This window comes from Suillus paluster, assembly GCF_016628075.1.
Source record: "Suillus paluster strain FC165 chromosome Unknown EDB91scaffold_40, whole genome shotgun sequence".
In the NCBI taxonomy this organism is placed as follows: domain Eukaryota; kingdom Fungi; phylum Basidiomycota; class Agaricomycetes; order Boletales; family Suillaceae; genus Suillus; species Suillus paluster.
In genome coordinates this window covers 110,402-125,478 of record NW_024537600.1, presented here as the reverse complement: position 1 = coordinate 125,478, position 15,077 = coordinate 110,402, and the positions used below count along the sequence as shown (strand labels likewise).

General features: G+C 48.8%; 3 protein-coding genes across 3 annotated transcripts; 1 reads left to right on the top strand and 2 right to left on the bottom strand.

Moving 5' to 3' along the window:
- Nucleotides 1-76: 76 nt before the first annotated feature.
- EDB91DRAFT_537334 (uncharacterized protein) lies at nucleotides 77-2,037 on the bottom strand. Its single transcript, XM_041327639.1, has 7 exons — nucleotides 1,678-2,037; nucleotides 1,504-1,620; nucleotides 919-1,452; nucleotides 749-834; nucleotides 452-691; nucleotides 267-395; nucleotides 77-201 (listed from the first exon to the last, which is right to left on the bottom strand). Exons 1-6 carry the CDS (start codon nucleotides 1,941-1,943, stop codon nucleotides 337-339), a joined length of 1,302 nt encoding a protein of 433 aa, XP_041175512.1. The 5' UTR covers nucleotides 1,944-2,037; the 3' UTR covers nucleotides 77-201; nucleotides 267-336.
- Nucleotides 1,941-4,709, bottom strand: EDB91DRAFT_1142906 (Rad17 cell cycle checkpoint protein-domain-containing protein). Its single transcript, XM_041319063.1, has 8 exons — nucleotides 4,558-4,709; nucleotides 4,253-4,462; nucleotides 4,080-4,178; nucleotides 3,854-4,007; nucleotides 3,008-3,796; nucleotides 2,817-2,959; nucleotides 2,619-2,756; nucleotides 1,941-2,562 (listed from the first exon to the last, which is right to left on the bottom strand). Exons 1-8 carry the CDS (start codon nucleotides 4,666-4,668, stop codon nucleotides 2,071-2,073), a joined length of 2,136 nt encoding a protein of 711 aa, XP_041175511.1. The 5' UTR covers nucleotides 4,669-4,709; the 3' UTR covers nucleotides 1,941-2,070.
- A 2,241-nt stretch (nucleotides 4,710-6,950) lies between these two features.
- On the top strand, nucleotides 6,951-14,195 carry EDB91DRAFT_1142888 (multidrug resistance-associated ABC transporter). The gene is made up of 41 exons (XM_041319062.1): nucleotides 6,951-7,312; nucleotides 7,361-8,228; nucleotides 8,279-8,566; nucleotides 8,614-8,798; nucleotides 8,853-8,879; nucleotides 8,933-9,022; nucleotides 9,076-9,095; nucleotides 9,143-9,236; nucleotides 9,294-9,300; nucleotides 9,351-9,692; nucleotides 9,740-9,879; nucleotides 9,937-9,967; nucleotides 10,018-10,073; nucleotides 10,123-10,191; nucleotides 10,248-10,278; nucleotides 10,329-10,394; nucleotides 10,445-10,991; nucleotides 11,046-11,118; nucleotides 11,167-11,179; nucleotides 11,234-11,269; nucleotides 11,325-11,363; nucleotides 11,419-11,511; nucleotides 11,568-11,711; nucleotides 11,771-11,778; nucleotides 11,826-11,862; nucleotides 11,914-12,035; nucleotides 12,085-12,115; nucleotides 12,173-12,315; nucleotides 12,369-12,380; nucleotides 12,430-12,462; nucleotides 12,519-12,650; nucleotides 12,701-12,757; nucleotides 12,812-12,968; nucleotides 13,016-13,089; nucleotides 13,137-13,276; nucleotides 13,329-13,395; nucleotides 13,448-13,458; nucleotides 13,511-13,555; nucleotides 13,610-13,676; nucleotides 13,726-13,766; nucleotides 13,817-14,195. Exons 1-41 carry the CDS (start codon nucleotides 7,076-7,078, stop codon nucleotides 13,917-13,919), a joined length of 4,776 nt encoding a protein of 1,591 aa, XP_041175510.1. The 5' UTR covers nucleotides 6,951-7,075; the 3' UTR covers nucleotides 13,920-14,195.
- The last annotated feature ends 882 nt before the right edge of the window (nucleotides 14,196-15,077 follow it).

The window sequence follows — 15,077 nt, the reverse complement described above, 5'->3', positions numbered from 1 at the left end:
TTAACTAAGATTTGAATTCAAAGGAAGTTCTGAATGTGCAGGATGATTGTCGTGAATCCTCTAAAAGTACCACCTGTGTCTTCTAGTATGAAGCGTGCTTCAGTAGAAAAATTGAGTGATGGGCAACGTTCTTGGTTCAATTCTCCGTCGCCACCTGTGCTCAAGCACGTAGAAAATTTGGTGTCATCCTGGAGAAGTTCGCTGACAGACAAAATCCAGAAACATGTTTCGAATCTTGATAATATAGAACAAGTCTATCAACCCACCTTCTTCGCTTTCTCAACCCTCCGTAGTGCTTCTTGCGCTTCAGCAACGCCCTCCCTAATCCCCACCTTGCTACATTGCTCTACACTCTTCTCGAATAGCTCCCTTGCACCATCTAAGTCGGATGACATCTGGGCAGACGTCAAATAAGCGTTTTTGACGTGACTCGTAATGAAAAAACACTTACTTCTCTGAAGCTCCCCAAATTGAAGAGCACCTACGCCGAGCGCCTGCTCACAAACCTCCCTTCCATCATCAGCGGGCTGTCCCCATTCGAACCATCGTGAGCTGCTCGGCTGCGCTTGCGCTTGAGCTCGCTCAATAACTCCCAATGCTTGACGTGCCCAAGCCTCAGCTTGTGCACGTATTTCTGGTGTGGGAGGACGACGCATTATCAACTCAGAAAGGTTGTTCATGAGTTGAGCGGCTTGTTGGCGGCTTGTGCATGAGAGAAAATCGAACCAGCCGCAGTACTATGACTCACCGCGACATCGGTCTTCAACAGGCACGTTGTGCGTTTTGGGTGGCAAGAGTAAGGAGATCGCCTGAAGATACAATGGCATCGCATACCTGTCGGTAGAAGCGTTAGCTTTAAATGAAAGGCCGATGTTAACATGGAAGGGGATCCACATCTCTAACTGGCATGCTACTCACTCGATTCTACCCTTCTTTGCGTAAAGGGCACCAAGGGCTTCCAATGGGGCACCAAGATCTGTCTTTGACATCCATGCCGGAGGGTCGAGTTCCTCGAGCGCACTAGACCCTGAATTTGAGTGCGCTTTTGTATTCGTATCTGAGTCTGCATTTTTCGTCCCAAGTCCAGACAGCCTCAAGACCTCCTCCACAGCCCAAATGAGCCATTTCTCCTCCTCATCCACGTCCCGCTCACTTGACAATTGACCCAATTTATATGCAAGCGCCACTCGTCGAAGGCGTTCCTCGTCGCTCAAGGTGTAGCTTGACCATCCAGGTGCTCCTTCTGCCACAGGACTCGGCGTCTTCTCGGCGTCTGGTGAGGGATGAGTTTGTTCGCTCGGACCGGCACCTAGCTCCCAAGCAATTCGCAGGGCCTCTCGGGAGCGACGGTCGGAGGAAACTTCAGAAAGGAGAGAGGCTATTCCTGATAGCTTTAGATACGGATCTGGCGCGAATGTTTGATAGGGAAGAGACAGTGCTGTTTGGAATGCACTAAAATCAAGGGTCAGAGTTTTACGATACACTATATGCAACAATACGTACCGGGTGATATACCTCTCGCTCAGAGACAAATCTCCTTGATTCCTTGCTTTGATTCCTGCGCGCAGGTCTCCGCGAACCTGCTCAGGCCAGAGGGTAAAGGAGGTGTAGAACTCATAACTTTAGCGGAGAGCAAGATTATTCAGGTTGAAGGAAAAGTTCGAGGCCAGGACTCACAGTCCAAGACCAGTCGCTCCGATACCGAGTGCTAGCAACGCTGTGAAGAGTTTGGAAACGCGTACCCCGCCAGTTGTACTTTGTGGTGGTGCAGCTGAAGAGAAAACCCTACGTGCTGCTGGACGGGTAACAAGGCACCATGCTGGTCGAGAGTTGAGATGATTAACTTCACGTCGAACTAGTCTATGACCGTGTCTAATTACAGACATGGTGGTTGATTTTTGAAGACACTGGGCACTGGGCGCTATGCATTTGGTAAAGTACATGTCATGATGCCTCTCTCAGATTTATTTAATATTGACGTTGTCCAATGTTGAGACTGAAATTAGTTTCGACATCGGACAATGTCAATATGAAGGCAACGTAGGTTATTATGATATAGCTCCAAGCCTCCTACTCCACCTCCTCTATATCATCGCTCTCCAGCCACCAGCCCTTTTCTTCCTCTTCATCTCTCAAAGCCCCCAAAACCATGATATCACCCTCATCCCTGCCATCATATGCCTCCCCATACTCATCTTCTCCAAGCACATCGCCACCAACACCTCCCGTACCCCACTGAATGCACGAGAAAAGCTTGTGCGCTCGCGGAACCTGCAGTTGAGCATTGCCAGGGCGATCAACAGCGCGCAACCAGCCACCCAGCTCAACTGCAATGTTACCATGTGTCCATCTCCCTGGCGCACACTCGTCACTTCCCCCTCCGTGTCCCAACCAGGCCGCGACATGGCCCACACCTTCCAACGCATCCTGCTCCTTGTTGCGCACATCAAACCATGAGGGCTTGCACACCTTCTGCCCTTTTCGTGGGACTGGTGTTGGGAGAGCATGAAGCGTCGACAATGCGAGTGTTGGAAAAGCGTATGGAGTGTTGGTTGGGAGGTGCTGTGGTCGGGAGAGAGATTAAAAATGAGGGAGATATGAACGACGCTCGTACTCACGCCGCCAATCCAGTCAACCCAACTAAGCCCCTCGCAGACCCCGTCACATTGATCGACATCCGTACAAAACATGGTATAATTTTGGTGGATGTACAATCCCAGTAGTGATGAATCAATGGGTGATTCTGATGCAATTGTCTACCAACCATTTAAAAACACCTCAGTACACATCAGTGTCGCACTCAACAGAAGTCGTACCTCTAGGCATACCCGGCTCGCCTTCCGATCATGTTCCGAAAGCCAGTCTGGTAAACGTGATGGGTCCATAAGGGTTTCATCCAGCTCGCGCTCCTTTGCGGCATCTTTGGCAGAGAGGTGTGTTGCCGGAGAGTCTCCCTTGCCTGCATCTCGTCAGCTTTGACCAAAATGGCAGCGGCGCAAGTACCTACGTTTGTTATACAATATCTTCCCCATCAGATGAAATAGCACTAGACTTTGCTCTCTTCGCGTAACAGCCTCCAGGACAGCCCGTGCACCCCCACTTCCAGTCGTATTCCCTCGCTTCTTACCCTTCCCAGTACCCTTGATCGGTAACGTGACAACACACGCAAACTCCAATGCCATCACCGCACTCCTGATGTCCCCATTCGAGGACTCGACAATCATCTCTACAACGTCTTTTGTTGGTGGCTTTCCGGATGTAGACGCAAAATGGTTGGTGAGCATCGCCTGCAGGGCTTTGGTCATGAGTGTTGGCGCGATAGGGTTGAATCCGATGCGCGTGACATATGGACTGGTGGAAAGGTCGGCTCCAAGAACACTTCGAATGTCGATAGTCTCTTTCTTGGACCAGCGCGTACCGCCCGCACCGTCCCATGCATCATCATTATAGGCATTCTCGCCGCGGAGACCAGAGTCGGATATGATGATCACGACTGGGGGCCCAGAGTCAGAAGAACCGCAGAGCGACTGCAAGGCAGCGTGAAATCGCCCTTGCGTGGGGAGGTGCAGGATATTTGGGAGATCCTCTAGAAGGATCAAGTGGCGGTTAGTAGGTTTGGAAGTAAAGGGGAGGGATTGCGTGAAGGATTGCGGTACAGATTGTGACTGAGTGTGGGATTCTGGTTGCGCCGACGAGGCTGCAGAACTTGCAGAGAAAATGTTATGACATGCGGAAGCTCTCTTGAGGAATGCCTGAAACTTGTCGAACAATGCTTCCGTATCCATCCAAGAGTCGTCTGCAGGAGAGAATTCGATGATTTCATACAGATAGCATATGGTTTTATGGTGCTCACCACCAGGGTCCTTGGAATCTTCGGTAAAATTACTCGGGCCGCGTTCGCTCATGCTGTTGCGCCACTCGACGATATCGAAACCCATCTCTCGAGCTATTACGCGGAGTGTGGTAGTCTTTGCGGTACCAGCAGGCCCAGTGAGAACTAGAATACGCTGTGAGTAAATGCACCATGTATGATTCAGTCATGAATAAATCCACAGAACAACAGAATGTTGACGACATACGCGATATTTCCGCAGCTTCCCAGTCGGCCCTCCTTCAAAAGCTTCGGAGAGCCATCGCCGCACATCCTCAACTTTGCGCTTGTGCACTGCTAGATCAGCCTATGGGCGATACCCAACAAGAACAATCGCACCGACGTTTAGCTGGGCACAACTCGAGATAAACTGAGGCAGACCTCGATCGTTGGCTCATACTTGTCCACCCAGAGCCTATTATCTTCCTGATGCACTAGAGGCAAAACCACCTTTCCCTTTCCCTTCACGTCCTTCCTTTGGCGTTGTGTCTGCGACTGTAAGAGTGAGGGTCGTTGCGACGATGCCGGCGGCCCTTCTGATGGCGGCTGAGGTGCAGACCCTGTGAAATCAAAAACGGGTGGCCTTGCGGACTGAGATAACAGCGAAGATAAATGTGGTTTAGCTTGGTTTGACACGTAGTATAAGACCGGGCAAAGATGCGTCCCATAGAAGACGACAAACTTACTGTTCTTAGCTTCTTGTTCGGAGGCTCAGCGGTCGCGTCGAGTTTCACGGTCTTGAGTTTTGTTTTGTTTCCGGACACCCTGGAAGTAGAGCCAGATTTCATAGAATGCATTCTTATTGCATTACTTTAACTTGGCTTCGTTCTCGGCCAGCGGAGGAAGGTTCCTGCTTCTAAAAAAGGAAGTCAAAGGCTTTGGGATTCAACAAGTACAAACATATTTTCTTGACTTGCGGTAGAAACCTTGCTTGCCGTGTAAGTGTGTTCGTTATCTTCAACAGCATCTGTCCACCACTGTTCTCCACCACTTTGATATGTCACCTGCGCAAGAGCTTGCAATGTCAGACATTGTTGTGAATGGGGTCGGAGAAACCTTGCAAGCACTAAAGGTAATCACACATCATTCGCATAACACAGCAGCCCAATCACCATGACAGTAACCCATCAACATTCGCACAACTCACTGACATCCCACAGCTGCAAATCTTACGATTTTGTCCATCATTGCGATCTGGTGAACTGTCCTGATAAGGGCACGATGACGATAAGTAGTGACGTAATGATTGTCAGTAAAGTGTAGTACAAAAGACGTAGCATGCCGCGAGGTTACCGCACCATCCGGTTTAAGTGGGACGGTATAATCTGCATCTACCAGACTCAAAATTTCCACGTCAGTAGATAGGTTCGAATGACCATACGCGACTTCGTTCGTGTCTCCATCGACGAATACTTATTTCCCAATTGAAAACTTCACCACTGCCTTCATTCATGGTCCGCCGAGGCTCGCCGTCGGGGATGTGTATCATTTGTCAGCACCAGCGTCGGTGCATCCCTGACACGAACCTTCTGATATTCGCTGCCATCGCATTGGACCCTAGTAACTTGCCCGTGGGTCCTCGAAGTCAAGCATTTTCGGTACTGGACGTTTGTAAAAGTCGCGGGCATGCGTTGGGAGATAGGAGGGAATGAGAGTGAGTCTGTCTTGAAAAATTGCGATGGTTACATCGTTTAAATGTGCGTCATGTGCAGGTCAGATCTTTCTAGGAGTCACCTCATACTCCTCGGGAACTCACTTTACCCTTTCGGTTGGTCTCATCCACGATTCCGCGAGCAACGTGGTGTACTGGAGGTTCGTCCCTATCAGAGACTAGATATCGGCATGATCAGATGCTCTGCGCCGAGGAATAGGTACACGTAAGCTCTACTAGTGTTGATGTGGGTTCTGCTTTTGCGTGTGCATTCAGAGAATTACGAACGGGTAACGAAACATTTGATTCAGGATTGCGCAAGTAGCATCTTGGGATAGCGTTGTTGACAGGTCACCGTTGGTTCACCGAATTTGAACTTGGTTGACTGGTCTCTAGTTGCGCAGGCTTAGTGTAAAAGCAACGACTCTCAATCGAGTAAAACCTTTGTAAAATCACTTGAAAAAAGCACCAGCTTTATCCCATTAATTCAAGTCCCAGCTTCTTGATGACCCCATCGGTTCTTTTCGAAGAGCGAGGGGATGACTCGGGAACAGCGATATCCGGGGTGACTCTGGGACTGACCGCAGCTGGTATTATAAATGTCAAGTAAATTATCGGTCCGGGGCTTGAAAGGCAGGGGTGGAACCTCAACGCGCCCTTTGCGAGGACTGAATGACACCCGTGGGCGCGGGTTCACTGTCGTCTGAGGTGTTGTAGGAGTGTAAGGGAATGAGGAAGCCATATGTGACAATGAATGCTGGCTGAACCTTTAAGTCCAGTTCAAAGAATTTCGATCACGGCGGAAATGAGAAAGGGATGAGACGCAAACAGCAGCCATTATTAAGAAGGAACGATCGTCTTCCTTCTGATAGTCTGACTAGGGAAGACTAAACTGCAGCTGGAGGGCTTCGTTGAGCCGCCTCCCTGTCTGTAGACCATTCATACCTTCTACCATCGTACTGCTAGTATTCAAACACGACGCATGTGGCGTTTGGTAAACGCTTCGGTCTGACTTTAGTCCCCGGTCCGTGTGTCGTGGAGTCTGGAGTCTGGACTAGTGCATACTTGGTTATTTAAGTGCTGCATCGTCACAGTTTTGTGCTCACTTGTCTCCAAAAAGTTGCTTCCCGCTAAATTATGCACTGACTTGATCATATTATGCATGAACCTCAGGAAGAACCTTTTTACATGTGTTTTTGAGCTGTGGTGTCGTCCCAGAACTAAGCCGTATCGGACGTGGCTGCGGAGTGATAAACGAGGAGTCTGCAAACTGACTCGGCCCTATCATCCGTGGTAGTAAGTTCACAGTTACTGAGAGAAGTTACGCACAGCTGGCATATCCGGTTGTTGTTGGTCTCCCGACGTCAAAATGACCATGTGGTTGCGTGTTAAAAATATTCTCGTGACTTACGACTCGCTCCCGGTTGCGGCAGTACAAGTCATATTCTTATCTCATGGGCGCGTAATTGACCCTGTATTTCTACTGGCCCGAATCGTTTTATCCTACTTTTTACCACCCCAACTAAAAGTCGGAAGTAGTGCTATTCTCAAAGATGCGGTTAATCATGCCTCCATACCAGTTGCTTTTAGCAGAAGCACTCGTCGGGGCAACAATAATCAGTAGCTTTGCGCTTTTTCTGCCACTGTCTCAACAGCAGAAGATACACTTGCCGACTACCCAAGATGCTAGTCTGGCAGGCGACGTGAATCAGGATGATCCCTTTAACGTGACCAAGCCGGAAGATTTTATCAATGGAGAACCAATTGACGAAGACGCGTTCTGGGCCAAAGTGAGCATTACAGTTATGCGCTTTGTACCAGGGTCTCACATAATTCAGATGCGCAATAGGAAATTACTACTTGTCTTCCTTTCAGCGGCGATCCTTGCACTCGAGGGCATTTCTCTGGGATGGACGACCTCCACATTGGATGGCCAGAACATACTTGCAGAGCATATATGTCGGACTACGTTTGCACTCTACGTCAGTGTTCTAGTTGTTCGTTCCGTTGGCCAATGCACCACGGATCATCATTCTGAGTCAGTGATACATGTCACTGCCTTGACCTTCTTCTCCTCGGTCCTTCACTTCGTCGCAGCAATCCTTCCTTCGTCTGACTCCATCTCGTCACCCAATCTACAAGCCCTTCCTATACTTGTTTTATGGTATAGCATGACCGCGCTGTATACCTTGGTTTTTGCGATAATTGCGACAACACCCCGTGGACCACCGCTGCACTTTTCTCCTTCACTCATCTACTCTCAAAAAACCATCGACGATACGACTAACGAATCATACGAAAACGTCTGCGGCATTCCAGGCACCTCCGTGATCGATTATCTGTTTTTCTGTTACGTGACACGGGTCGTTCAGCTTGGAAGTTCCAATTCAGTCGAAATTGGCGACTTGCCAATCCTTCCAGCGAAGATGCGGGCGACCTATCAGTTCTTTAGGGTGCGCACGAGTCTTCGTGCAAGTCCTCTCAAACCGGGATGGGACCTCGCTTGGCGCCTTATCAGTATCAACAAGCTTGCATTTGGCATAGAAATGCTCTTGGCCGCTGCAGCTGCTCCTATGTGGTTTGGGTCCCCATTCTTCGTTCGAAAGCTCCTCGCATACCTGGAAGACGATCCTGGCCGCCTTGATAGAGGATGGGGATGGGTATACGCTTTTGGACAGTTTGCATCCCTTATTATTGTCACGCAGCGTAAGTTTTTTTAGTGTAACGCTGTCTACTCCGATATTAATATGCCATAGTCGGCTCTCAAATGTGGTACCTCGCAACAAGCGTTCTCCAAATTCGCCTGCGGACGCAGCTCAATACAATGCTTTTCGCGAAGACGCTAGTTCGGAAAGATGTCGTGTCTTCTGGTTCCTCTGCATCTGTGGAGAACAATGATAAAAAATCGAAAGATGCTAAAGGAGATAGCAACGACAAGGATGAGGAGGAGAACGAGTTTTCGAGCAAAGCGCAGATCATGACTTTGATGACCACTGATGTTGATCGGGTCTCCGAGTTTCCTTACCATCTTTTCGCCATTGCGGGTGAGATTCTTTGATCACACCATCGTTCTAGTCCTGATTTCTTTCAGACTCTCCGATCGAAATTGTTGTAGGGACGACGTTGCTCTACAGTATGTTAGGTGTCTCGTGCTTCGTTGGTCTTGGGGTCATCTGTCTTTTTCTGCCATTGAATCACCTGGCTGGTAAAGTGGTGATCAGCGCACAGGACAACTTGATGAAAGCCAGGGACGAACGGGTATCGCTTATGAACGAGGTAATTACATTGCGAAACATCACTTTACCTGACCTAAATGACAACCTCTGACAGATACTGGGTGGCATCCGCATGCTCAAGGTGATGATCCTTTCCATTCTGTCTTTTCGGAACTCTTCCTCATCAATTTGCAGTTCATGGCATGGGAGCGCAGTTTTGAAAAGCGCGTTCTGAAAATCCGCGAGAGAGAACTGAAATATCAAAAGCTGAACTATAGGATTGAGGTACGTAACTTTCCTTCTTGTGTCGTCTGATTCCTAACGTGTCCACCCTTCAGGTCATGTTCTCCGCCATCTGGTATGTTTTCGCGTTGGCTTCCGTTGTCTTGTCTAACGATGGCTCAGGGAGGCGTCTCCTCTCATCGTCACCCTGGTTTCTTTCTGGCACTTCGCAGTCTGGCGTCAGCAGACCTTGACTCCCTCTATCGCCTTCACCTCTGTAAGTCTTTCGGTTATCATACCACTTTGTGTTCACCGACTGATTTTATATGCCTAGATGCTTGGTAGGAACCTCAGAATGTGCTCGGTGTTTGAGCTAACACACCTGGCGTAGTTTTCAATGAAATGCGTTTTGCGATGAACGCGCTGCCAGAAACTTTCATCAATCTGCTTCAGGTCCACGTTTCCGTCAAGCGAATTGGGAAGTACCTCCAACTAACTGAAGTGGCGCCTGTACCTCCGCTCTCGGCTGCACCGGCCATTAACACCATCGCTATTCAATCTGCTAACATTACATGGCCCCGCGATCGCTCCACAGGTTCATCAGCGGGCTCATCAGCAGCTTCCACGCCCCGGCACAAGTTCATGCTCGTCGATCTTGCTCTGAAGTTCCCTGACGGGCAACTTTCACTCATCTGTGGAAAGCTGGGCAGTGGAAAGACTCTGTTATTGTTAGGTATGTTTTATGGAGCGAATTATGGAATACTACTCAATGCGATCCAGCGTTACTCGGCGAGGCGGACGTCCTCACCGGCCAGGTCATCTGTCCGCGTTCACCACCGGACGCGCTTGCGTCCTTCGCCGACCAGAAGGTCACAAAGGAAGAGTGGGTAGTGCCTGGCGTTTGCGCCTACGTACCACAGGTAAGCAGCAGTGGGGTTGTAGATTATATTATGAATTGAAGTCCCTGGCGCTTCAAGGCTGCCTGGTTACGAAATGCTTCCATTAAAGGTGAGCTATGGGCGTTAAATCAGTCCCACCCCGCTTATCGTCATGTTCAGACAATATCTTGTTCGGTCTACCATTTGACGAAGAGCGCTATCAGAAAACATTAGAGGTCAGCTGCACTCCATGGTCAATGAAAGCTTGACTGACTGTATGCTCAGGTCTGTGCACTCATTAGCGATCTCAAGATCCTCGAAGATGGAGACGACTCCGAAATTGGCGAGCGTGGTGTATGTTGCATTTTCCTACTCAGCGCCACGTATATTGATCAAAGTTGCAATGGCAGGTGAACTTATCGGGTGGGCAAAAGGCTCGAGGTCAGTGGACTGAGATTCGACTTGCCACAGATACTGAACCTAGATTTCAGTTTCCTTGGCTAGGGCTGTTTACTCCCGAGCATCCATCCTGTTGCTTGATGACGTTCTGTCTGCTGGTGCGTTTGTTCTAAGTGCCATACTTCTAAATGCCAACCTTTGAGTGCAGTTGACGCTCACACGGCTCATCACATCTACCACAAGTGCATCAAAGGAGAGCTGATGCAGGGGCGGACCGTGATCCTTGTATCACATCATGTCCAGCTTTGCTTGACTGGTGCTTCATACGTTGTCGCTCTTGATAATGGTCATCTTCTATTCGCTGGTGACCGTGAATCTTTCGAAGCATCCAATGTGAAGGGGACATTGGTGCAGACCATGGGTGGCAATGGCAAGAAGCAGGGCGCCGCAAGTACTTCAACGAATCCATTAGTACCTGCAGATCATTCTCCCATTGCCACACTCGTGCAAGAGGGTGCGGAACCGGACCCGATATCCGAAACGAGCTCCACGGTGGTCAATGAGCCACATGCAGAAGGAGAGCGGAAAGCACCCAGGAAGCTTGTGGAAGACGAGAAACGCGCTGTAGGACGAGTCAGTCGTGATGTCTGGGAGCTTTATGTGAAATCGTGCGGCGCCTCTGGGTACTGGACGTGGTTCGCGTTCATTCTCGTGTTGGGATCCTTATGTCCTGTTGCAGAGAACTGGTGGCTTAAGTATGTTCACAATTCTACCACTTTGCTGTCGTATGACTGATATTGCATCCGTAGGACGTGGTCGGGATCGAGCGCAGAGGAAGTCGATGCCAAAGGACCAATATATTACATCATCGTTTATGCTGCGGTAAGCATGGTTCTAGAGCATCCCCCATCATGACTCATGTCCTTGTAGGTCACTCTTACAGGTTTGGATCAGTTAAACTTTACTGCATTGTTCAAGAGAAGCTGATTGTTTTCAGGCGTCTTTATTTCGACCTACAGATACTTCGTACTCTGTAGGCGAACCACACCCTCTTTGCTGAACTACTGCTGAACCATCTCTTATTCCAGACAACGGATCTATTCACGCGTCCACTGTTTTGTACCAACGTGGGTCAAAGTCGAGACTTTCCTTGTGACCAATCACTTACATCGCTTGTGATAGAACTTCTGGAAACCGTATTGTTTGCGCATATTCGATTCCATGATACCGTGTCACGGGGGAGACTCCTAAATCGATTCGGGAAAGACTTTGAAGGTTCGTTCTCTGAGACGACGCTTTCTTCACTCGTGCAGTGACCCATGACAATATAGGCATTGATAGTAGACTCTCGGATCATTTTGGTCGAAGTGTCATCTATGCATTGGGTTTTTTCGTTATGGTCGTGTCCGTCGCTTTGGCAGGCGGTGTTCCGTTCCTCATTGCTATGGTCTTCCTTGGCTTCATGTACTATGATGGTCTGCAACCTGTTTTCTTGATGATTCGCTTCAACGCTGACTATTGATCTGGTCTTTAGTTGCGAAGGTACTCTTTCATTTCCTTTTGAGAACGAGGGATGCTCAAGTGTCTAGAACTATGGGCAAGCTGCTAGAGATATGCGGCGCCTGGGTAAGTGTTCCCCGTTTTTACGAGCGGTTGGTTAACTCGAATTACCTTAAGACTCCGTGGCACGGTCCCCCCTTTACTCGATCTATGGTGAAACCATTGCCGGAGCGCCTATCCTTCGAGCTTTCGGTGCTTCGTCAAAATTCTTGCGAGACATGCTTCGCTGTGTCGATACGGTGAGTCAATCAGAACTCGCTTTCACTTAAACTGATCGATGCCTATTAGAACACAAACCCGAATTGGTGGCAATGGGTTGGTATGTCGCGCGGCCATTTGATTGTCGAGATTGGTTGACATAGGCTGTTGCATTTAGTTAATCGCTGGCTTTCCGCCCGGTTTGACCTGTTGTCCGCTGCGACCGTCGGCGTGACAGGTATTATAGTAGTTTCTACCCCGACCATCTCAGCTGCACTCGCTGGGTTTGCTCTTTCATTTGCTGGAGGCATGACGTGGACAGTATGTGCCTACTTATCATGGACTCCGGACCGACATACTGACCCTACCTGCAGTTGCTATTCTTGGTAGGTGAAACTGGCGTTTGTCTAGATCCCTGATTTATCTCGAACCCAGGTGCGCCGGTTCGTCGGCCTTGAACAATCCATGGCTAGTACCTTTTACATGTTGTGCGACGTGTGGTGTTATTGATGTACCTTTGACAGGTCGCCCTGGAGCGTGTCAAGGAGTATTCGGAGCTTAAACGCGAGCCTCCTGAGTTCATCGAGCCACGTCCGCCAGCGTCTTGGCCAGACCGAGGTGCTATTAAGTGTGAAAACTTGATCATTCGCTATGCGGTAAGCAATTTTCAGTGGAAAACTTCATCTGTACATAACCTTTCCCGTAGCCTGAATTGCCCGATGTTCTTCACAACTTGAACTTCGAGATCCACCCCGGAGAGAAGGTACTAGATATTCGAGGATTGCTTCGGTTGTCAGCAACTGAGCTTCGTTTTTAGGTCGGCATCCTAGGCCGCACGGGTTCCGGAAAGAGCACCCTTGCACTCTCATTCTTCCGCTTCGTAGAGGCAACGGAGGGTTGTATCACCGTTGACGATCTGGACATCTCCAAAATAGGACTTTCAGACCTTCGCAGCAAACTCACCATCATTCCTCGTGCGTTTATCCTGACAAGTGACGATTATTGTACTGACACCGAACAGAGGATCCAACCATCCTTAGCGGCACTGTGCGATCCACGCTGGATGTATTCGACGAGTACGAAGATGCGGAAATTGTCAGTTTACATTCCTTGACCACAAATGTATGCTCACCGTTCTTTAGTTCGAAGCTCTTCGACGCGTGCATTTGATTCCATCTGATGCTGCCGATGACGTTGAAATTGAAGATGTGGAGGTCAATGTTAATGTTTTCCGAAACTTAGAGTCGCCAGTATCGGAAGGAGGGGAGAACTTCTCTACTGGGTGAGCATTCCGCCAGCGCCACCAAATAAAGTTGCTCACGGCTTGTTTGTAGCGAGAAGCAGCTTCTGTGCATGGCTCGAGCAATCCTGAAACGGTCGAAGGTCTTGGTTATGGACGAGGTACGTTCTCTTGTCCTTTACATGCACTTCATTCCTCAAGTATACGTTGCAGGCAACAGCAAGGTAATGTCGATTGTCTGATAGAAGGCAGAATTCTAAGCGACCATAACTTTAGTGTTGACTATGCGACTGACGAGCTCATTGGAAAGACGATCAGACAGTTCGTTCTGCGATATTTATAACTCTAACGAGACATTGACCACACTTGCAACAGAGAATTTGCAAACAGCACCATTCTCACCATCGCGCATCGACTGCGCACTGTCATCGATTATGATAGGGTAAATGTATCCAGCATCTGTCGTTTGTGCATTACTCACAGACTAGCAGGTGATGCTCCTCGACCAAGGCAAAATCGCCGAGTTTGATCAGTAAGTGATTGCGAAGTATATCGTGCGGGAAGTTAACCTAGGACCTCCAGCCCTGCTGTTCTACTTTCCGACCCCTCTTCGCAATTCTACGGGTTGTGTGAGGCAACGGGGGAGAATGAATTCGCGATGTTGAAGAACCTCGCTGGGTTGTGATAGAATTATTAGAGTCGTGGGTTATCCATACAGCACAATACCAGAAAATGACTTCTTGAGAATGATTTGATTCGGTATGATTACCTTGTCGGTTATAGCAAGGCGCAGCATCAAACTTCTTTCTGACAAGCAAGAAAACTGGGTCTTTTGCTGATTGACTATTTGGCAATTCTCGTAACAGATCGTGATCTACTGGCATACACCCAGCTGAACATTACTCCTCCTGTTGGGTGTCTCGTCTCCCCCACTTCTTCACATCACATTCAGCAGGTCTTCACAGGTGCTGTTTTCGCACAAGCAGGATACCCACTAACAAACTGGCCGCCCTACTGATGATCGCTAGCATGTTAACCGAGAACAATGAGCTGCACAATATCCAGAAAGCACTTACGCCGTTATACATACAGACCACTGGTGAGCCATCCTTATTCTTACCATTGTAACTGCCGGCCTATCAGTTACTTTGTTCGATGAAGATCAATGTGTAGATGCAACGCACGCGCATAATGTGTGCCACTTGAGCTTGTCTTGAACGGTCTTGATTAGTCCACGATGGCACCGGTGCCAAACAGCTTGACTGTGGCTGGGCACATTGCACATGTATGCGCATTGGCACCAGTGAAGAAGCTGAGCAGCGCAAAGATGATGAAGCGGGAAGTAAAAATGATGGTGCTTGTTACAGGGAATGAAGCAAAGCCATAGTAGCAGGCAGGTGTTTTATAGGCTGAAACTTACAGTACTAGTGTGAACGTCGACGTCACGGTATGGCTGGTGAAAATACTTGACGCGGCACAAGACACTAGACCTCAAACACTTGCAATTGCATATCACCTGGCTTGAAATATCATACAAATGTCGCTCGAATAACTTCTGATTGTCAGACACGGACGGTCATATCTCTCTCCGATATTCTCTGTAATCGTCTATACAGCTGTTAACGTCCCGGGACTTGTCTTGTGGCTGAGTTTAACATGCGCTCTTCTTCACGAGAGGTTCGCAGCTCATAATGATAATGTCATACTACTGATACATCAAACCGGTGATATACCTGGTACTGTTGATCTATTGTATCGAATGTATCCATTGGAATCCTCCATCGTAGCATGCGGGTTTGGGCTTCTCTCCCCCTTTTCGGGTCTTGTATTTGAAATTGTTCCC